The sequence below is a fragment of the Taudactylus pleione genome, unplaced genomic scaffold (assembly GCF_031769625.1).
Source record: "Taudactylus pleione unplaced genomic scaffold, aTauple2 ptg000370l, whole genome shotgun sequence".
Classification (NCBI taxonomy): domain Eukaryota; kingdom Metazoa; phylum Chordata; class Amphibia; order Anura; family Myobatrachidae; genus Taudactylus; species Taudactylus pleione.
This window is the reverse complement of record NW_028284771.1, coordinates 110096-134669: the sequence shown is the minus strand read 5'-3', so window position 1 is coordinate 134669 and position 24574 is coordinate 110096. Positions and strand designations below refer to the sequence as shown.

General features: G+C 42.3%; 1 protein-coding gene across 6 annotated transcripts in view; it reads left to right on the top strand.

The window, feature by feature from the left end:
* Positions 1-24574, top strand: part of PAM (peptidylglycine alpha-amidating monooxygenase) — a 154125-nt gene that overhangs the window by 115172 nt on the left and 14379 nt on the right. For all 6 annotated transcript variants that reach the window (XM_088444652.1, XM_088444651.1, XM_088444653.1 and 3 more), the window contains 2 exons: positions 20298-20427; positions 22231-22347. In XM_088444652.1, coding sequence (XP_088300778.1) covers positions 20298-20427; positions 22231-22347 — 247 coding nt within the window. The remainder of the gene's footprint in view (positions 1-20297; positions 20428-22230; positions 22348-24574) is intronic.

Below are 24574 nucleotides of genomic sequence, written 5' to 3'. Positions count from 1 at the left end.
GCTTTGCTAGCATAGAGACGCCCACTACTGCTTTCTCACATCCGTAATACCTCGCAGTCCTGCGTATACATCAGCAACATTAGAGAACACAGTCCCCTCACACACAAATACAGCGGGTCTGACCTGTCTCAGAATTTGCAAGTCTCGTGCAATCGCAGTGGCTAACTTATGCAGGCCCATGCAACGGGGTTCCAGTGGACAGGCACGCCTGCGTTTCTGCAACCACTCCCCCGTCGCCACCCCTAAATGCTCACGGCCTGTCACTTACTCTGCAATGGATTCCAGAGTGCATCTGTAATCTCAGTCCGATCTCCGCGCAGTGTATAGTCATGCGCAGTAGCCAACAGTCGGCCGATTGGCGTACGCTGTTGCAATTGCGATCCGTGCTTAATCAGGCTCATTGTGTAGCTGTACTGTGCATACCAGTAGGGCCCATTGTGCAGCTGTACTGTGCATACCAATAGGGCCCATTGTGCAGCTGTACTGTGCATACCAGTAGGACCCATTGTGCAGCTGTACTGTGCATACCAGTAGGACCCATTGTGTAGTTGTACTGTGCATACCAGTAGGACCCATTGTGTAGCTGTACTGTGCATACCAGTAGGGCCCATTGTGCAGCTGTACTGTGCATACCAGTAGGACCCATTGTGCAGCTGTACTGTGCATACCAGTAGGGTTGGTCTTTGCATTTAACCCGTTGGCAACAAAATGTTTTCATTTTTTTTTTTATGCTGGCATGTGATTGGAATACATTGGTTACACTTGCAGTGGCCCCATATCAACTATTTACAAAGTAGTCGGGGTATCTGCTTCCTAGTGCCATTGCATTGGTATCACTGGAGTCTCCTTCATAGACTCTTTTGACCGCAAGTTCAAGAGCAGGTTACCACCGGATGATATGCAGTGACACTTACGTTTAATGCAAGACCTATGGGTAATCCCCTTAAAAGTCTTATTTGGCATGTGGCTATGGAACACATTATTTAATTGTTGAAAATTTAAGCTTTCAGTAGTGAATTGGACCTGTCACCTCTACCTAGAGGAAGTAGCTGATTTGTGAGCGTTCCTAGGAGGTAGTGACATCATAGCAGTGCAGTGTTTGTACCATAATGATGCTACTATCTTCTAGCTAATGATTAACCTGGCTACAGGTCCTCTTTAAGACTAAAGTCAGGCAAGCATTGTGAGCACATGCATATTTTAGCCTATGGAAATTATACAGTCTTTTAGCCTATGGTAGGCAGTGTCATGAAATGAGACTTGGATCTAGATTTAGATAATCAGCTGTGACGGATGGATTTAGAGCGGCAACAGAAATAAATGATAAGCCAGGCTGGTATTGCATTTGTTTCTGTTGCCACTTTAAACCCATCAGTCAAACTCGTTGATCATTGTTGGCTTTGCAGAACCAGTGCATAGTAAATCTATCCCCTATTGTTGTTTAGTGTAATGTCACAGCCTGCAGGTTGCTATTAGCACAGTTTTGAAAATTTATACTGGGTAAATTACAACTACTGCTCCCATCAGATGCTGTTTTAGTGATTGCCTCAGCACAGTTTTGAAAATTTATACTGGGTAAATTACAACTACTGCTATACTAAGAGCAATTTATCTAAAGGAAGTTAGGAATGTATTGTGAATCTGTGTTGGCCTCCCCCTTCTCACAAATTGTTTATCTTAGACTTTATTGCATCCCAATTTAGTGTGTGTTAGAGCTTTTGGGGTGGGGTCCCAATCAGTGAGCACAGAGACACATGTTTGTAACTTTAGATATTACTGCTCCCACAGGCTGCATAGCCGGAGGCTGCCATAGTCTGTGTTAAGATTCAAAGTGTTCTGATTATAAGTGTAAATACAATTTGATAACTAAGTCGGAGTTACGCTGGAGTTAAACTGGAGGAAAACGAAACTCAAAACCAGAACACTTTCTGAACAACAAGAAGCAACATACTTATGTGAATGAACAAAATCAACATCTTCTGCTGTATCCAGGCAACTACTTACTGCACTCACTGCTTGGACACTGCAAGTGCTCCCCTGTCTGTGTGCTGCTCTTGTTGATTGATCTTTGTTGAACAGAACACTTTGGACTGGATCAGCTCGGGTACATTGTAATTTTGTCCTCATTCATTTTGTATTGCCTTTTCCAATTGTGTCACATCTATCCACATTAATCATTTGTTTATAAACTAATTCCTGCACCCACTACTCACATACCTCTCCTTTATATATCACTTTTGGAGCTGCGCTCATACATTAGCAGCACTGTTCTTTACATGTATTTTTGAACATTTAACAACTTTAATCCACACTGACTCTATATCTCACTGTCTCTACATTACACAGCCTCCACTCCAGTTTACATCTCAATTATTACCTTGTCCACAGCATGAACACCCTTACTTCACACAACCCCCATATTCTATGTCCACATAATCCTCTACTTTATCCGTCCCTCTCTTCCCCCTCCTGTTTCCTCCACTTGCTGTTCTTCCTTTTTTTCTCTCATCAGTCTGCTTCCAACCCTCTGCTTCTTTCCCCCACTTCTCCTATACCTCCACTCTCAACCACCTCCCTCCATGGTCTTGTTACCCCACTACTAAGCCCCATTCCCTCCTCGTTCTGTCTGTCACCTCCAGGGCTGCCAAGAGAAATTCTGGGCCCGGGTACTGCAACATCCTGTGGGACCACATCATGTATGGCTGCACCCATTTGTGAGTGGGTCTAGCATGTGAGATGCACCCACTCACAGGAGCATGGCATAGCACCCAGCAGCTGGAACTAAAGTAGTCACTACTGTATTAGGATGGCGGGACAGTCCCATAATAGCTGCATTTCTTGTCAGGCTGTATATAGATGCTAAAATGTAACACACAAATTAAAGTGCTTCTACTTTACTTTGTACATCTCTCATGTAAATAACACAAACAATCTATTTTCTATCATAGAGATAGATGTATGAAGGACTTAATTTTTACATAACATCAGGTCGTCTTATACACACACATTCCGCAGCACATATCCTAACCCACTGCTCCATGCTCCTTCTTCACTATCTACCCCTCTGTGTCGCCCCTGTCTGTCTGCCCTTCCCCTTTAGAATGTAAGCTCTCACGAGCAGGGCCCTCATCCTCACGTGCTTCTCCTCCCCCTACTTATAGTATAATTTACTCCTAACTCCCTACAATGGCACCTACCACCTGGTTGCTCATGTCCTGCTGCTTGTGTTTTGCAGCTGAGTTTATAACCTTGTCCTTGTCCTGCATTGTTTTGTATTACTATTAACTGTTTTTCTTGTGTGCTCATTTATGTACTGTGTAAGGCGCTGCGGAACCTTTGTGGCGCCATATAAATAAAGGATAATAATAATAATAATAATAATAATTAGCAATGGAAATTTCATTGCATTCCAATTAGTTGAAGTTTATAAAAAAATGTTTTTTGCAAACTGTAGGCTGCCATGATGATGTCTCATAGCGTGTGGTGCAGTACTTACTGAGCTCAAGTGGTGTTTTGGGTAATGTAATGTGTAGAGGAGGGTAAAAAGGCTGATGTAGTCAGCTTTGTTAAAAAGACAGTTTATCCAAATCTGTGACCAGACGTGGAATAGGAACCTATATATTTTTCCCTAATTCAACGCAAACACTTGAACACTTACACAAATTGGTACAATATACATTTCCAATGGACTTTCATGCTCTGTGTCCAAAATAAATTTTGTACGTAAGGAGGAAAACTCTATATTCATGGATAACTAAGTCTTATTCTAAGGAGAATGGCAGGGACAGCAACGTGAGGAAGGATAGGCGTTATTTTTAAATGTAATTAGTAAAAATTTATTCATGTGACTTTAAACTATAGATACACCCTTATCTGGAAACGAGTAATGGCAAACCTGGGTTTGTCCTTCACAGTAGTTTCCACTTTAAAGCTGGAACATTGTCTTTGAAATGTCATCACTTTAAAAATGTATACATAGCACAACCAATATCATTACATCAGAAAGGAGAGCAAAACAAAGGACTAGAGAATCCTTGAAAATATTCTGCGGGTAAAAACAAAATGAGTACTTTTCTAAAAATACCAGCATAATTACAGCATAAAAACACTTTGCCCTGTACTGATGCTTATGGCTGAGTCACCATTTCAGTTGGCACTTTACTAGCCCATGCACAATAATACAGAATAATGAAAACTAGTATCCAAAGTATAAACACTTCACTTCTACACCAAGACAACAGTCATGTGAAGTTTTGTGTGATTCAACAGTGCGCCTACAAACAACTTGAGCGGGTTAGGTATAGGATGCCGGCACTCAGGATCCCGGCGTTCAAAATCCAGATGCCAGCATCCCGACAGGGTTAGGATACCGACACCGGTCGGTAGGTATTCTAACCCTCCCCCTGTCCCTACCCAACCCTCCCTCCCCGGTGCCTGAACCTAACCTCCCGCACCCTAAACATAACCCTCCCCACTTTGTGCCTAACGCTAACCCCGCTACTTACCTTTGGGATTCTGGCGGTCGGGATGCCGGTGCCGGAATCCCAGCGGTCGGGAATAAGACCTTATGCCGCTTGAGCCCCTAACTACAAATCAAGTAATCACTGGCGAAAGCACCACACAATAGTACTATTTGCTACCCAGCAGAGTCCTGGGTCTTATACCAAATGAGGATGCATGGGAGAGCATAAAGGAGGAAATTGCTGATAACTCCATATCTATATCTACCAAAAATAAATTGCTTTATAAAGTCTATTATAGGTGGTATCACTCCCCAGATAGACTGAGCAAGTTGTTTGCGGTGGAACTGTGGCCACAGGGGAACTTTGTTTTATGTATGGTGGACATGCCCGATAATCGTCACATTTTGGAACGAGTTGCATGCTATTGCTTTTGCAGCTGCGCTTGTAATTTATATGCGAAAATATGCTAATGTATAGCGAAAGGCTCCCCATCTGAAAGGGTGCGATGGACTGTGCAAATGCTGCTACACCCACTTTCCCTATCTGTGTTGTGTGCAGATCTGCAGGGGATCGAGAACACACCACCATCGATGCCACATTAGACACAAATTGACTCCTTAAGTATGTCCTGGGCTGCGCTGACTGGGAACGCAGCCGCGAATGCAGACACACCCATGGAAATCCCATAACACACCCACGGTCCAGCCTTTTCTTGCGAACACTTTTGGCCACATCCCTGACTCCATCAAGTAACGCCCATGAATCGCAATGGTGTGCTCAGGACCTAGCGATCACAGAGACATTGCAAATGTCGTCTCAAACTACAGCTTGCGCGTGTGCTCTGAGACTTTCCTCAGGGTTTTGCGCATGCGCAGTAGTAAAAATTTGCTGAACTGTGAAAACATAGACAGCGTACATCTCTGTAGCCCATACCTTTCTGGAATCTGTGCTGGAATCTCCAATTCAAAGGGATCCATTACTTCCTCTTATGCTACACCCTCCTCCAGCCCCAACATCTCTGCAAACATTCCAAGAAATTGATGTCTCATATTTTAGTTGCAGCTAAGTGTGTGCTAACCAGGAATTGGAAGATCCGCTCCTGCCCTCCTCCCAAGGGCCGTATTCAATTGCCGGTGAAAAGCCGAGTTCGGTGATAAAGTTTCGCCGTTGACGTTACTTCGCCAGGCGAGAACTTATCCCCGTATTCAATTCCAAAGACTTTTCGCCGGTGTGAAAAGTCTGCGCCTTGTAACCAGCAGAAAAGATTTGCCTCTGAATGGAGACAAAAAAAAAGTGCAGGATTGGGGTGCAAAGTTGCCCAAATTACCCATTTCTTTTATTTAATATAGCAGGAAGTATTATTATACCATCAGCTGTCACACAGTTCTGTAATTACTAGTTTCTTATATGGTGCAGGCACAGTCCCATCCTCTCTATTTCATCATTGTACACACTGTGGGGTCTATTCAGCCACAGTGACGATGTTGCCCAGAATATTATCGGGCAACATTGTCACAAGATTTTATCAATTATGATAAGATATGGAGGCTATGCAGCAGTATTTTGAGCAGGGACAGCGGTTGCAGTAACACGCTGTCCCTGCGATGTCACAGAAAGCATTGTTATCGGGATTCCGAAAACAATCCCTTCTGTTTTGTTCCTCTGTGCATGCTCAGTCATGCGCTCAGGAACAGTCTCCGTCCCTGCTTGCGGTGACCACCGACTGGTTAAGTACAGCTCCTGTCTCCCGAAATTGATTGACATGTGTATACAGGCTTTATACTAGCCTGTATACATGTATATTTATGTGCTTTTATAGTTAACATTTATATGTAAATGTTAAATATAATCGCACATAAATATACATGTATACAGGCTAGTATAAAGCCTGTATACACATGTCAATCAATTTCGGCAGGTTTAAAAGGCTCTAGGCGGACTTACCTGCCGCCGATCACTGGGAACCAGGCACGGAGACTGGGCGGGCTTACATGATGCTGCAGGGACTTATGGGAAAATTTCCCTCTGTCCCTGCAGTTTTCGGTATATATAAGATTTTCCTCATATAACGCCATTCTGGCGTTATATAAAGTAAATATTTATCGAGTGATTTAACACTTTTTGCTTTGCTGAATAGCAAAAAGTGGTAAAGCACTGTAGAGATCAATGGCTGATCCCTACAGTGCGGTATTCAGCGAGATGTTAATCAATGGAGAAGATGATTTCGTTATCTTCTCCATTATACCATTGCTGAATAGGGGATTTACATAAAAAATACGGAAATCATAGTTTCCGTATTTTTTATGTAAAAAAATCAAATCTGTTGAGTAATTATTGGAGCCAACCTTTAGAGAAAGGTCTAGACTTCCACGCTACGGAAAATAATTGACTGGTTATAGTCCTCTGCCTTTAGGCTATTTTTCTTTTCTTTTTCCTTTTTCAGTATGATAAATGCAACTTATTTCTCAGCTGCCAGGCCACTCTGTATTTTATTTCTTAGCTGTGGTGAGCAAGCGGGCTGGTTCTGGTATATTGTACAGTACACTGAGTTTTGCTGCATCTGCACTGCTGGATCATTTTCTCTTTCATGTTTTCTGTAATGAATGCCAACAAGCTGGGTAATTGCAAGAAGCAAAAAGAGCAGTCTCACTTCCTCCAGATTCAACAGTGACTAACACAACAATGTTTTATAAATGGTACATAAAGTATAAAAATATTTGTTCTGATACCAAGTGATGTCTCACTGTAGTACTTCCCTTGCATTGGAATTATTTAGAGCTATGTATGAAGGGTCTATAGCTGTGGATTTGTAGGTCTATGGGAGCGGTTTCCGTGACAACGCTGAACATTCATTTTGGCTATTCTGTATGCAGTGTGTCCATCAGGAGCCATTATATGACTCATATGCACCAAAGTAACTTTTTGTTTTAGCATCCAAATTCCCTTTTATATCTAGAATCTTTATTACTAGATATTTAAGCAATTTAAGATAACTAAACACTTTCAGGGTCAATATTTTATACCAAGCTTTGTTTTGTATAGATTAATGGTACACTGAAAATAGATCTTCTACCTACACATTAAGGGCCTGATTCAGAATTGCACACAATTCCGAATGCAGACAGACTTCGCCATTGTTAGCAAACTGCACAGGTGTCACAGCCTGCATACACAACATAGAGCGTTTACCTGCCATTCTGAGTCAGCTGCATCTCGATTGCTTCGTATTTATGGCTGAATGAGCGCTACTGGGTGGCAACGGGGCAATCGGTCAGCTCTCATGGACCAAAGATGGGGCCGGTGCAAATGCAGATATTTTGCGGCTGCTCGCACAAGTGTAGGGCTGGGGGCGGATTACTGATAGTCAAAGGAACACTGCTGTCAGCCACGTGTACTGAATGGGCAGTTTCTTACATTTGCACATCTTATGCGCAGACAGGCTATGTAACACAATAGAGAGTTAATAACCAATTATGTTTGTGCAAATTATAGGGAAAAAGAGAAAAGTATAATAGGTACAGTCATTTTGCTGGAGAATGGGAGTTTAGAGAATGGGCCACCATCCAAAAACACTCAGCCAATGGTGGTTACAAAAGTAACTTTCATTAATGTGGCTGATAAAGACTGACGAGCCCTACGAAAGAGGCCTATCAGGATGTGCTGCATGGACCATAGTGACCTGCACATGTTTCATTAGGGAATAAGGAGGTGTGGCTGTAGTAGGCTAAGGACAACAAGCCATCCTGCTCTGATGAATCTCATTGCAGTTTCAGGCTCTGGGAGGACCAGAATATCGTAAACACCAGTGGAGCCGGCTAATCTGTATTTCTGAATATTCGGCATTGTACTGTATTGTAAATGTAATATATTGTTGTGTGCTGAAGCTTCTTGTCATATTTGCTTTTGATTTTTTAATTTATTTTGAAAAACAATATAATTGGCATATCCTGGGTATCTTTCATCACATCCTGAATCTCCCCTCTCCCTATACTTCCCTTCATCTTACCTTTTATCCTCCTACTTTGCCCCATCTTCAGTTGTTTATCTTCTAATCCTCTCCTGTTTTTACTTTTTGTGCCTCAATGCAGAGAGATCAGACCTTTTGATTTGTAGAAGGACTGACCTGAAGATCATAAATATAGCAGAGGTTCCCAAACTCTGTCCTCAAGGCTCCCCAACAGTTCAGGTTTTCGAGATATCCATGGTAGGGCACAGGTGGTTAAATTAAATTGACTGAGGTACTAAATAAACCACCTGTGTTTCACCATGGATATTTCTAAAACTGAACAGTTGGGGAGCCTTGAGGACCGCGTTTGGGATCCTCTGAAATATAGAATTCTCTAAACTACCTGTTGAGCACATAAATTAAGCCGTTAGAATTCATTGCTAAATTCACTCATACCCAATAGACCTAACCCAAAGAATAAAAACCGGAATCTAGCACCTGCCATGTTTTGCCAGTCATGTCGTGCTGACATATATATGGGCCATTTGTAACCAGAGCTGGATTAAGATGCCATGGGGCACTAGGCAACATACTTGTTTGGGTCGCCTTCCTTTCCACTCCATTTGTCAAAAGAGCACTGGTTTCAGTAAGCTGGGGCACCTCGGTGGGAGCCTAGATTGCCCTATGGATAATCTGGCGCTGTTTGTAACCAAATACATTTAAGCCATCTGCGCTACACAGCATTAAGGTGATAGTGGATGTCCCTGCAGAGTGCGGCAACATTGTTTGAACAGTCACCCACTCAAGTAGAGATGGGAAAGACCAGCACTAACTATTTGTAGTTATTTAATGTGGTAGAAGTTATGCCAGGTAACACATGTCACCTGAGCTTTATATTGGCAGAACCTATGTTGTTGTTGGGTGTCAGCGTTGTACAATGTAGGTCAGTCCACACGGTAGATAACTTGGTTAATTAACAAGATGCAGGGTAACACAGGGTTAATGCTGGTATGCACATATAAACCGATACAAACAGATACATCAAGGAGTTTATAGGGCTAATTCGGAAAGACTGCGCTGTAGTACACTTAGATTGAAGGTCTCGCTGTGATGTCAGTGCACGTCCCCCTCCGTTACGAAGTCCCAGACCTGGCAGTAAATGGGCGAACAGTGTAGAGAGCGCTCATCGCTGTCTTCACCTGATTCCCAATCGGTATTACAGTAAGCTTGTAACTACCATATTTTTTTGCAAACTTTAGTATTGAGGAACTTGTGCCCTTTAGGTATCTGTGGATACAGCTGTCCAATGCTCTATTCTAGGATTGATTGCAAAATGGCTAACATGACTGAGTGCATATACGATGTCTGGTATGTGCGGAAAAAATTTCATGCATTACAGTTTCAATGGCTGTGATTGAGAACTTCTCATTTCCTCTATCCCTGCCTCTGCTGTTGGACACATACAGTCAGGTGCATAAATATTGGGACATTGACAGAATTTTCATATTTTGGTCTCTATTCACCACCACAATGACTTTGAAATGAAACAAACAAGATGTGCTTTAACTGCAGACTTTCAGATTTAATTTGAGGGTAATTACATCCAAATCAGGTGAACAGTGTAGGAATTACAAGGGTTTCTATATGTGCCTCCCACTATTTAAGGGGCCAAAATTAATGGGACAAACTAAACAATCCTAAATCTAACTTTCACTTTTTAATACTTTGTTGGAAATCCTTTGTAGGCAATTACAGCTTGAAGTCTGGAATGCATAGACATCACCAGACGCTGGGCTTCATCCCTGGTGATGCTCTGCAGAGCCTCTACTGCAAATGTCTTCAGTTCCTGCTTGTTCTTGGGGCATTTTCCCTTCAGTTTTGTCTTCATCGAGTGAAATGCATGCTCAATCGGATTCAGGTCAGGGGATTGACTTGGCCATTGCATAACATTCTACTTTTTAGCCTTAAAAAACTCTTTGGTTGCTTTTGCAGTATGCTTCGGGTCATTGTCCATGTGCACTGTGAAGCACCGTCCAAGGAGTTCTGAAGCATTTGACTGAATATGAGCATATAATATTGCCCGAAACACTTCAGAATTCATTCTGCTGCTTTTGTCAGCAGTCACATCATCAATAAATACAAGGGAACCAGTTCCATTGGCAGCCATACATGCCCACGCCATGACACTACCACCACCATGCTTCACTGATGAGGTGGTATGTTTTGGATCATGAGCAGTTCCTTTCCTTCTCCATACTCTTCTCTTCCCATCACTCTGGTTGATCTTTGTCTCATCTGTCCATAGGATGTTGTTCCAGAACTGTAATGGCTTTTTTAGATGATGTTTGGCAAATCTAATCTGGTCTTCCTGTTTTTGAGGCTCACCAATGGTTTACATCTTGTGGTGAACCCTCTATATTCACTCTTGTGAAGTCTTCTCTTGATTGTTGACTTTGACAAATATACACATACCTCCTGGAGAGTGTTCTTGATTTGGCCAACTGTTGTGAAGGTGTTTTTCTTCACCAGGGAAATAATTCTTTTGTCATCCACCACAGTTGTTTTCCGTGGTCTTCCGGGGTCTTTTGGTGTTGCTGAGCTCTCCTGTGCATTCTTTCTTTTTAAGAATGTTCCAAACAGTTGATTTAGCCACACCTAATGTTTTTTCTATCTCTCTGATGGGTTTGTTTTGATTTTTCAGCCTAATGATGGCTTGCTTCACTGATAGTGACAGCTCTTTGGATCTCATATTGAGAGTCGACAGCAACTGATTCCAAATGCAAATGTCACACCTAGAATCAACTCCAGACCTTTTACCTGCTTAATTGATAATGAAATAACGAGGGAATAGTCCACATCTGTCCATGAAATAGCTTTTGAGTTGATAGTCCCATTACTTTTGGCCCCTTAAAAAGTGGGAGGCACATATAGAAACCGTTGTAATTCCTACACCGTTCACCTGATTTGGATGTAATTACCCTCAAATTAAATCTGAAAGTCTGCAGTTAAAGCACATATTGTTTGTTTCATTTCAAAGCCATTGTGGTGGTGAATAGAGGCCAAAATATGAAAATTCTGTCAATGTCCCAGTATTTATGCACCTGACTATAGCTTTGGTTATTTTTGTACTTTTGTCAATTGATGTGCTGACAGGTTCTGCATATGCCATTCCAAACATTATTTTTATTATGATCCAGCAGCCGCCACTTTTGTTTTAGCCCATACTATGATTTATTTTGTTAGACATACATTTCCCTTTGGAAATGCATTATAATGTTCTGGTGGCTCCATATAAATCTCCATTAGCTCACTGTTTAAGAAGACTTAATCAAAGTCCAGTTGGTACAGCATCAAATCATACACAGTCGATATAGCAATAACCATACATAATGTACTGTACCCTGCAACAGGTGAGAAGATCTTCACGTAGTTAATGCCTGATTTCTGGGTGTAACCCCTGGCAACAAGTCAGGCTTTGTAGTGAGTAAGACTTTTCACTTGTTTTTGACTGTTATGCAGTCACTCGGCCTATCCATAATGGTCCATGTGTCATTGTTGTTCAAGGCTGCAAGCTCCTTATCTATGGCTGATTTCCATTCTTCCCAGTTTCTTTTTGACTTTGTTTCTTGTATAGTTTGAGTGTCACAGCAGAAAAAGTTAGCAAATCCCTTGCAGTATCTTTTAGGCGTTTTACCTTTGTTGCTCCTTATAGAGCTTCTGCTCTGTATTTGATCATTTGTATTTGTAGTCTTTCTGACATGCTTCCAGCTGTTGTCATATCTAGCGTCACAGGTTTTTGAGGTTTTGCAATATCCAGCTTGTCTTTAGTTGAAGCTGCCTCATGAAACACTATGGGCCAAATGTAATAATAATAATTTTATTTATATAGCGCTTTTCTCCTAAAGGTGCTTTACATCTTTTCAAAGTGCTTTACATTTACAGTACAAAATACAAAATAAGCTTAAACAAGGGACATTAGTGAAATGCTTGGGTGAATAGGTGAGTTTTGAGTCTATTTTTGAAGGATTCTAGAGTGGATGCCTCTCGAACTGTGCGGGGAAGTGAGTTCCAAAAGGTTGTAGCCACAAAACTGAAAGCTCGACCCCCAGACGAATTCCGTGAGATTCTAGGTACTGTTAATAGTCCTTCGTCAACCCTGGGCCATGGTCATGAAGGGCTTTGTAAGTTATTAATCCAATCTTGAAAGCAATTCGCCATCTGACAGGCAGCCAGTGAAGGGAGTAGAGAATGGGTGTTATGTGGCTGGAACAGGGCTGGTTGGTTAATAGCCTGGCAGCTGCGTTTTGTACCATCTGCAAGCGGTGTAATTCTTTTGCTGGGAGACCGAGGTAGAGGGCGTTGCAGTAGTCTAGGCAATGATGATATAAATGCATGTATGACTTTGGGCAGATCTTCTGACGGAATTAAGTGCTTGATTCTGGCTATGTTCCTCAGGTGAAAGAATGAGGATTTGATTGTGGTTGATACCTGATGTTTAAGTGTCAAGCCACTATCCAGGACAACACCAAGATTCCGCACATGTTTAGTGTTTTGTAATTCTGAACCCCCAAGCGTAAGTCCTGTTGGTTGGCTATGCTGTAGCCCTTTTCTGTGACCTATAATAAGAACCTCTGTTTTATCAGGGTTCAGTCACAGCCATCTGGCACTCATCCACTCCTGAAGCTCAGCTAAGCAGCCATTTAGGGTTGTTATTGGGTCCTTTGTACCTGGAGCAAAGGACAGTTACAGTTGTGTATCATCTGCATAGCAGTGGTAGACCAGGCCAAATGTAATAGGGTGAGAGTTTAGAAAATGAGAGTTTAGCAGTACACTCTCACACAAAATGGCAAATCATTTGGATGAGAGTTTAATCGTGAGAGTTTTTGAGCCTGGAAAACATGCGAGTTTGCAAGTTCTCAGACTGTTACATTCGCCGGGTTTAAAAAGTGTGAGTTTTTTTCTAAACTCTCACCAACTTTTGTTCTCTTGATCGTATCCAAGCATAATACATGAGATGGACTTGGGCTCTAACTTGTGTCTCCTTTCTTTCCCGTATATGCTTTACAGCCAAAGACACGGAGGTGATTGACACTTGGCTTTTTATTGGAACATGTTTCCAATGGTGTTTTATCTTTGATTGCCACTGTAGGTGCTCAATTCTTTAGTTACACTGCATTTAGGACCTGGTCTGCTCAGAATCTCTTGACTAGATCTGCATCAGTATAGTTTGTTCTTTTTCAACGATTGTTCAGTTGCCCTTTCAGCCATGCCTTTCGGTTCAGGTGTGTATGCTAATGTTAGTTGGTGTTGAATGCAACTCTTCTTTAGCAAGATAGTTAGATCTCTGTTATCATATTCTCCACTGTTGTGAGACCTTAGCACTTTAACTTTAGGCCTGTTTGATTTTCCACTAGACCCTTGTATTCTAAAATTTTACTGGTTACTTCACTTTTAACTTGTAGGAAGTATACTTGCATCATCCTTAGATCTTTATCTGTGAGTGTCATAAAGTAGTGGTTCCCACTCAATGACTTCACCTCCATCGGTTAACACACGTCTGTGTGCACTAGTTCCAATGGTGCCATAGTTCTGGATGCTGACTTTGAAATGGGCAATGTGTATGCTTACCCTTCAAGCAACTTTCACATTCTGGCCTTTCTGGGTTGTTCACGGACCCATCACTATGCCATCTAGAAGCTTATGTACGTTGTCATATCCTACGTGATCCAGTCTGCTATGCAGCTCCATAGACTGGTTGGAATCTGGAGCCACCATCGCACAACACTTTTCAGTATCTAGGATGTACAATTGTTGCTGCTTGGTTGCCATTGCAATTACAGTCCTTCTTTTATTGTACACAACCTGTGAATTGCACCTTGTATTTCCTCTTCTGCAGTACATTGATGGCAATCAGAACAGTTCATAGATCTGGCACAAATAATACATCTAATATGTCTGTAACAACTGTTTTGCCCTTGATCCTCAAGCGCACAGTAAATGTCCCAACTTTTGTGTCATTTAGGACATTTATCTCCGATTCCCCTGACGTTTACAGAATCACACGACTTTAACTTGAACTAACAAATATATCTGAAGTACCTCGTTGCTCCTCAGTCCATGTAGCAGCAATCTTTGTGGTGACTGTCAGCTGCATTTAATGCTGACTCATTATATCATGCCTGCATAATGAAGTAGCACTTTGTTCACTTGTTCTACATTCTGGGGTCTTATGTCCTACTTGAAGCACTTGTACTTGGGCTTTTTGGGTTTTATGCCTTTTGATAGCAGAATTCTCATTTTTCGTCTCAACAGGAATGGTCTCTTGAAACTGTTAATAGCTTGGCAGCGCATGACTCAAAAACTACTATTAGAAAATCATAGTCTGGCGTAAGGTTTTGCAGCATCGCCATTGCCACCTCCTCGTTGTCTACTTGGACAACTACTGATGTCAATTGCTTAGAGAGACCGCATCCTAGCTGTATATTTATTCATATTCTTGCATAAAACTAGCTTAGTGCCTTACAGAGTGCACCTCAGATTGATTCTTCTCATTAAGCCTTTGTCTTCATAAGACGTCTGCAAAGCCACCACATTTCGTGTGCTCTAACCTTCCTGTGAATGATGGGAATACATGTGCTGCTTTTACAGCTAAACCTATGGTCCCCATCTAAATCATCTGGGTTGGGGTGCTCCCTGGGGTCACTGGTGACCTTACACAACTTTTCTCGCTTTAATTGCAACTGCTTGGTGAATTTCCATGTGGTGTAGTTTTCTGAGCTTTAGCGAAAGCCCATACTAGCCCCTGCACCAGAGACAAATTTAGACCTCTTGGGGCCCTAGGCAAGATACCAGTTTGGGGCCTCCTCCCTCAAACAATCCATAGCACTTTTATTTTCGTTCCTGATTCATGCCCCTTACATCATTTGTTGTTTATCCTCCATATATATAACTTTTTAAAGCTTTAAACATTACAAATATTGCAAACATTAAAAAGGCACATAAAACACAGTGCAAATATAAAACAAAATAATTTATTTAAACTTTTAACGCCTGATATCATAGAAAGTGCAATCAATGTATATAAAAATAGCCACTTTTAATAAAGACCCCTGCACCATAACTATCCTATTCAGCCTGCTCTCTCCAAAATAGTAGTAATAAAACACCAAGGCTTCACAATTGTATTTCTCATAGATATAGGCCAGGCTACACTATAAGATTCACAACTCATCGGGACCAGGCTTCATGCGAATTTATCATTTACTGTACTTAGTTAGGGCTTGCAGACCGCCTACATTAGGTTATCGTTTCGTGCTTGACTGCACACCTTCCCATTATTAAACCCCAGGGTGGTACTCAATTCTTTTTGTGGTCCAGATCTCCCATCTAAAGTGACAGGAGATCACGGGGCGCTATTCAATTGATGCCCATTTTCGCGCTGATCGCGCCCATAGTGGTCGGATTTAGCCGCGTAAAACTGCTTCCTCCAACCAAAGTGCTGGGTGCGATTGCGAAAAATACTGTTTCGGCTCCCAAACAGGTCACTTTCCGCCCATTTCAGCTCGCACCCCTCTGGAGCTGCGAGCTGAAATGGTGCGCTGGCAGCTGATCGCGCCCGGCAGCAGCAACAATTGAATAGCTCCTGTCGGGCTATATTACTTTCCCTCTTCACTGATTGCACCATGTCCCCTACTCTCTAATTCCCATTATTACACCCTCACTCTATGACTTCATTATATTACTGTACCTTCATTGATTGTACCAGGCCCCCATCCCCCCTAATTACTATTATAATTTACCCCTCACTGACTGTATTATATTACTGTCCCACCTACACTGATTGCACCATATCCCTCTAATTTCCATTATTACACCACTCAGTTACCACATTTTAGATCAGTGACTCCCCCCTCACTGGTTGTAGCAGGTACCCATCCCTTAAAATACTTATTACACCCATTAATAACCACCTTATATAACAGTCTGCTCCCCACTGATTTTAGCGGACACCCATCGCTTATAACACTAATTATTAAATTATTACACCTATTAGTGACCTCTTTATATATCAGTGTCACCCCCCTCCCCCCTTCCCCACTGTAACAGGCAGTAGCACCCATCCCTTAATACTTATAGTTACACCCATGGCTAATAGTGACCGCTCTACGTATCGGTGCCCACCCTCCACCTCCCCCCTCAATGATTGTCAGGGCCGTCCCCAGGTCTACTTGCACCTTGTGTGAGAAATTTTGGAGCACCCCTCCCCTCCACCCAAATCCAGCTATTTTCATAATTAATACTTTTATTAGCCAACAAAAATCTTCCCTAGTTTTTAATTTAGCAAATTATTCCACAGAAGACAAGTAAAGAAATACAGAGAAGTCAAGACACATTGACCGCTTCAATGTGTGTCCCCCCCCCCCCCCCAACAGGCCCCCATCTTCTATATAGTATTTAATAACAGCTAGGTCAATCAGTGCCACCCAGCCACTCCTCCCCCTTCCCCCATATAGTACCTGCCCCCATCTCCTATACATTATGCAACAGCGGCCTCCAGCGTCTCACACTCACCTTGCTGCTCATCCTTAGCAGCTGGTCCTGGTTCCGCTCTCCATGCATGTGACATCATATGCCTGTGCGTCATGACGTCACAGGCACAACACAGTACAGAGACTGGAGCCGGCTCGGAAGGCTGTCAGTGTAGCTGCCGGAGTATTAAGCCAGCCAGTGCGGCGCGCACATTGACACATACAGCGGAGTTCATGATCCGCCGGAAAATACCTGTATACAGCCCCGGCAACGGGCCCCCTAGGGACCCGCCAGGCCCTAGGCGGATGCCTTTATTGCCTCTCCCCTGCACTGTACATTTTCACCTTTAATACGAATAACGGACTTTTGTCTGTTACTTATACATATCCTTTTATTCCATGTTGCTGCAGTTGTTTTCTTCCAGTGTCATTATTCTTAACTGCTGGTGACTGGGCCCATCACCTATTGGCAGAACCCATCGTGTTGATAGGTGACAGCGGTGTGGGATGGCGGCCAATGCATATGGCAGATAACTTAACCAGGCTTATTGGTTTATTAATCAGCAGCTTAACAGGATGCAAGGTAACGCAGGGTTAATGCAGGTTTGCATATATAACCGGTACAAACAGATCCAGCCAGGAGCTTACTGAGTTATTGCAGGTAGTGTGCGTATTGGGGTAGCACACACCTGTATATACATTCAGTGGTGGCAGTGACCCTTTAACAGTGAGTGGTGGTGACAGTCATATTTGTGGTACCTAAGGTGTATGATCCAGTCTTCAGTGTAGTGAGATGCTCAGGGGAACATCCTCAATGGAGCACGGCGAGAGAAGACGCGGATAGCAGTAGCGCACTTGGGTCAGAGGTTGCACTGTGACATCAGTGAGGGACAGATGGCTCAGAGCATCAACAATGTGTGTGTGTATGTATGTGTGTGTGTGTGTATAATATATATATATATATATTCCTTTGTTAAAGGGAATAGGTTAGAATTTTGTGTCTTGGACAACTACTTGCTACTTGGCATGGTAGAACTATTGGCAGAGAAATGGAGATAATTACAGTGTGAACTCATTTATCAGACACAAATATAACACTGATAACTGGCTCACGCGGCACTCAGCCTGATGAACAGTACAGCAGTCATGTACTGTAGTGTTCTCTTCCAGCTCGCTTGGCATTCTCCGCGTGCCTTTGTGATTTATAGTTTAAAGTCTTAAAATTTTTTAATAACCATTTGGTCACTTAAATTAGCGTCAATTCTAATTATCACGTCTTCACATTTCTCATTCTCTGCACTATATGTGCCCTTGGTGCCACCAGGATATATATTATTAGGCTTCCTTGTGTCAGTGACTTTTCTTGTTTAATTTTTTTTAACTTAATAATAAATGACCCCTTAAAACATTAATTACATTATTTGTTTGGGTTTTCATCTGAGCAACAATACTACTTACAGTATGTGGACAAATTGAGTGGTCATGGAACTATCTACACATACAGGGATATGCTAAGTCATACTGACCAGTGCCCACGTAAGGACTCTAGTAGGTCTAAATTGCAGTACAGTGGTTATTCCGAGGTATAGTAATGCTGGTGTATATGCTTTATGGCATCCACAGCTGGATAGAGACGTCTTGATGTTACTTGTCTTTCATGGAGAAGCCAGGGATTATTGAGAGAAGGGAGCTGTTTGGAAGGTTTATCTAGGTGTATATCCTTCCCATATAGTTATGACATATAGTTATATGACAGTGTAAGCCCATCAATCATATAGGACTAAGGATCATTTACAAAACTACAAAATGCAGTACAATGCTACAATGCTGTTGTGAGGACATATGGCGTATACACAAGGAGGTGCATACAGTGCAGATTTGGGCTCTGCTTGTGGGGAGCTTGGTAGATTGTGGTGTTGCTCCCTGAATGTGGGGTATTCACTTTGACACTGAATCTTCTATTGCACCCATATGGGGGAAGACTTATATCAGTGAGAGCCAGAGGGTGTATAGAGAGAGAGACAGACAGTTGTCCCATACTTTGAATCGGATGCCTTATGAGCTATTCAGATTCCTGCAAGAAAGAACATTTATATGCATAGAAAGGCCCATAAAAAAATTTAAATGTATATTAGTGATGCATGTACTTCCAGGCATACATTGCTATACATTTATCCATCTGATCGGCTGATAATCGTCAGATTGGGCTAATAATCGCATAGCGTGTAGCCGCGACCGACCACAAATCATCGTTCTGGAATCGTCTGGCATGTCAGACATCCAATAATTTGTGAGCTGCAAGTTGGCCGCATCGGGCAGCATACACAATTCTCCTGTTCCTCCACAGGGGAGAAACGAGGAAATGCCCCCTCCCCAGGGGAGGAACCCAGATATTGTGTGGTCATACACTGCGAGATATCTCAGTGTATGGCCATGATATCTGATGGGTTTCAGGCTGTGAGACATTTCATCTGACAGTGTATACCCAGCATAAGAAAGATAGGTCCCTCTGTCCTCTCACACTCATGATTATATTGATACATAAATAAGACTTGGCTGAAAATAGTGTTACAATATTTTTCTTGTCATTAACAATGATTTGAGCCAGGGGCCCCCTCCTCTCTCGCCGGCTGCCGTCAGCTAACTGACAGCAGCAGTAGACTCCGGGCACTCCGGCGGGAAAATGACCACGGCGTCCATTTTCCAGGCGCTTTTCAGCAGCGCTACTCCACGCGACATCAGAGAGGTAAGTATGAATAAAAAAAGTATGGGTGCAGAATGTGCGGTGCGGGCCCCCCTGGACCCATGGGCCTGTGTGCACCACCGCACACACTGCACCTGTTATAAATATGATCCTAATTTGATCTCATGTACAATAAAATATATATATTTTTTAAATTCTAATACAAAAGTACTAATATAAGTTCAAGTGATGAAGAAATCACCATTAAGCGTTAGTGGAAAATTCCTAAACAGCCAATCACAAGGAGTTCACTGCTAGGGACCGTCACCACCATCTGCTCTTTGCACCTGTCCCTGAACACCTACTTGTAATAGGTGTAGTCAGGTCTAAGCAGATGATATAATCATGGGGCGCTGTAAATGGGCATTGGGCTAACGGATTACCCTATGCTGCTTATCATGTAATTCATTTAGCCTGATATTTTTGTTAATAGAGAACGATGCCAGAAAAATTTGCAAGCTATCCCGGCACTGGGGCACTTTTGGACGTAGAGGAAATAAATTGTATAAATTGTATAATAGCAGACTATGTAGTGTATTACGGTGTAATGATACTGTACATTGTGTGTTTTAGGTGATCTCTCTTCACGTTCATTCGTTGTTGTCTTTTGCCTTTAGATTTCCACTTAGAAGAAGTCACTGATTGGCCCGGGGTGAACCTGAAAGTGGGACAGGTGTCGGGTTTAGCATTGGACCCCAACAACAATTTGGTTATTTTTCACAGAGGTGACCACATTTGGGATGAAAAGTAAGTGAAATGTAACTGTAAAATGATAAATGTTCAGTAAAACATTTAGACATACATACAGTGTATCATTCTTCCATGGAGTATTGGCATCAATTTACTTACATAGAACAAGCAGTCTTCTTCATAAAGGGGTCAGTTAGAGCTGGACGCAATTCCTGATATTAGAATATTTGCTAATACTGAAAATGTGTATGACGCATCCATGTTACAATTTATGGCTGTTGTTGATTGTGGTTCAACTGCTTACAAGGACTCCGTCGCTGGCGGTGACGTACCAATGAAATGGTTGTGACACATCTGCGTTTGATTAGCCACCCCCTCGTTACCTCCCATAAACACACACTGCCAACCACTCTGCATCCAAAGCCTCACTGTGACCTTCGGCAGGAACCCATCAGGACACATGTGCAGGGGAAAAATAATCGCTCAACTCCACAAGCATCAGCATTATGTTCACCTCTGTATCAGGCCCTTTATACTGAGAATCTGCCAAGCTGAAACCTCTAACGTCTATCAGGAGCTTGCAGCACCTCTACTGGAATAGCCACCTTTATGTATTTATGAAAAACTGGCTAATGTCACCATTTATCTACCATGTTTTTGAAGTGATACCTCAAAGTTTAATCAAAGTTTGGCAAATATATGGTTGTTCATCTGGCAGTAAATCAAAATGTCTGAGTAAATGATCTTACTGGTCTGTCATCAGCATGTTCCAATGTGTTTGGGCCCAAAAGTGTGGATCATTACACGAGTTTTAGTGGCTATAGGGCCTGATTCAGCAAGGAACGCAGCTTATACGCACACAATTGATCGATTGATGTGCTCTGTGTATGCATCGCAGTGCGCAAACCAGCCACAGCGATCGGGACTGCGATCACAGTAACTACGCAGAGTGATTGACAGGAAGTGCAGTTTTGCGGTTGTGACGTGGGGGGGTGTCGGCCGAATGCAGGCGTGCCAGTGCGTTTCAGGAGCGTGCCTATATTAGCCACTGCGATACTATATGCAGCTTGAATAAAACCATTCCTGCGTAAGGTCTGCCCTGCCTTAACTGTGTGTGACGCTTCGATGGTGCTCGATTGTATTGATGATTTCGCAGTCTTGCTAAACATTACGGATGTGCGTATAGGTGAAGTGGGCGTCCTTATGTAGTGATACAGCGGCATTGCGATCGCTATGGATTAAGCATAAATTTGTAGTAAAACTGCGTGTGCACGCTATATTGCGTTCCTTGCTGAATCCGGTCCATAGTCCTTTCTACTAAATAAGCTTGGTTTGGCCATTGTTTTTCATAATTGTGACTTGTTCGCCCTCTGGTGTTTAAATGTAGAGCTGCAACAGTAAAAAAAAATTGGTCATGAACATGAGGCTACTTCTCTTACATTTGCTCCCTGCTGGCCTGGGTTTGTTGAAGGCTACACAAGCCCTCTCCTCAGATGGCAAGGAAGTAGGATATCATTCTACACATTTTGCTTTTTGCTAATTTTTAAATGCGTTAATCATTCAATATACGTTATGAAATTAAACCATGGGAACATTATTATTTTATTACTACAGTTTATGTTCTACACATAGGAGGCAGTGAGGCAAGAACTGGGGAGAGCAATTTATGGGGTAGCACCGAAAAAAATGGGCAAAGGTGGTAAAATATGTAAATACGGGCCTGCCTTGTATAATCCTCAATATTTTCCTTTTACACTTCTATTGGGACATATGTCACTGTCAATTTAATCTTTAGTAAAATGTGAGATATTGTTTATATTATTTGCCTTTCCCATTAATAAGTAAATACTGTGTGTTCAGTTCATTTGACAGGTATTTTGTCTATCAACAAAGAGGAATTGGAGCGATTGAGGAAAGCACTATACTCGTAGTCAATCCCAATAGCTCTGCTATCCTGCAAGCAACAGGCAGAAATCTGTAAGTGTGATCGTCCTTCATTTTATGGTGGTTATGAAAGTTCGATCGTTCATCTTGAAAAACTGTCTCCTCCTATAGCAGACGTCCTGAAATCTGACGCAGTTCAGCCTGGGAATAGTTCTATGCATAGTCTTCATTGTGTCCGTTTTAGTGAATTTACTTCAGGAAAGAGAAGGAACTGCGCAGAGCGACATTAATCTCCTTGTGTAACTACACCAATCAGTGTGTTGGCATTACCACACCAGTATACACACAATTTATCACTGCGCTGGTGGGTAGCAATTAATAAGTTAACCAAATATTTATGTGTATGGGATCCAGTGAAGATGCCGGACGTCAGGATATCGACTCCGGAATCCTGACGCCTGTCAGAATGCCGACACCGGCATCCCGAAGGGATCAAGATACCGACGTCTGCATCCCGTCCGCCAGTATTCCAAAGGTAAGTATGCGGGTTAGGGCTGGGCCGGGGAGGGGGGGTTAGGGTTAGGCACCAACGGGGGAGGGTTAGGTTACTTAAAGGCCCCTGTCGGGATCTTCACCATCGGAATGCCGCTGTCAGTCTTATAACCGCCAGCATTCCGTCCGCCAGTAAATCATACCGATTCCTTGTATATATCTAAAAAGTTGATATATAATATAATAATAATTAATAAATAATACTAATAAAATTAATAAATACAAATTTAAAAAGCCTTGGTTTGCTAATAACTCCCAATATAGAAGTTAATACGAAGCTGCATGGAATGAAATTGAAATAAATGTTCCATAACGGATACTTAGGAGAATTGGCTGTATGGTAAAGAACAGCACTTGAAACAATCCAGAAAAATAACCGTGTTCATGAGCCGAAGGATCCAGTGATTTTGGAGGTACACGTCTCCCCAATAGTGTGTCGGTCCTTCAGTCTAGATGGTTTACCGTGGTCTGGTTTTTTAAACTGCGCCGTGACAAAGTGCTGCCCGTAGCCGCAGTGGTAATTATCTGATAAACCAGGTGACATCCTATGCCCGTAGCCGCAGTGGTAATTATCTGACAAACCAGGTGAGATCCTATGCCTGTAGCCGCAGTGGTGATTATCTGATAAACCAGGTGAGATCCTATGCCCATAACCTGTACAATTTTACTCAGAATCCTCCTACACCGTGGCTTCCGTCACGCCAAACATCCCTTCTTTGGCCCGCCAGGTCCCAGGCGACTCGCCACGTTGAATATCTTTTTTTGCTCAAAATGTGCAACAACTGGAAGCGACCAAAAGATTTAGCGAGATTGCACTGATCGGTTTCATGTGTGACAGTTGTACATCAGTGTGTGACTGAGTCTCAATCTGCGCACAAAGTACTACAATGGAGTGACTGCGACTTTTTCTCACGTCAAGTTCCGTTGTGCTTCATCTGCGACTTTGTACGCGTTTAACTCTAATGCCCGTGTGGTTCAAGTCACAGCACAGAGTCTATAGTACACTTTAAATGGAGTTTCGATGGGTCTGTGATGCGAATAAGATGCAAAATTGAAAGTAAAAAATGGTACGAAACATTTTTCCGAGCAGCTCAGTCGCGCTGAGTCTCGCGCTGTATTGGCATATTGTGGCTAGGTGTATGAGGACACATATGTATTATGAACCTTCTGTTTCAAACTGCAGACTTGTAGCACTGTCTTTAATTTGGCACTTCGCACTAGACCTATTTTTGCACAAAGGCATAAGCGTATAATCGGTACAAAGAATGCAGTGCCTGGAAGTCTTTAGAAGAACCCAGTCAGTTTGCTCCGAAAGTTATTTGATGAAAGCTATGCTATACTTCACACAGCCGTACAGCCATTCATGCTATATGCTTTCCTGTCCAGCTATTCACCTTCCTGAAAATACTGGTTGAGTCTCCCATATCCAAAATGCTTGGGACCAGGGGTATTTTGGATATCGGAATATTCCGTATTTTGGAATAATTGCATACCATATTGAATTTTTTTAGGCATAGGGCCCAAATCTAAACACAGAATGCATTTATGTGCTATATACACCTTATACACACAGCCTGCAGGTAATTTTATACAATATTTCCAATAATTATGTGGCTCAAACAAAGTTTGTGTACATACTTGAAATTAATTTATGTGTCATATACACCTTAAACACACAGCCTATAGGACATTTTATACTTTATTTTTAATAATTTTGTGCCTTAAACAAAGTTTGTGTACATTGAGCAATCAAAAAGCTAAGGTTTCA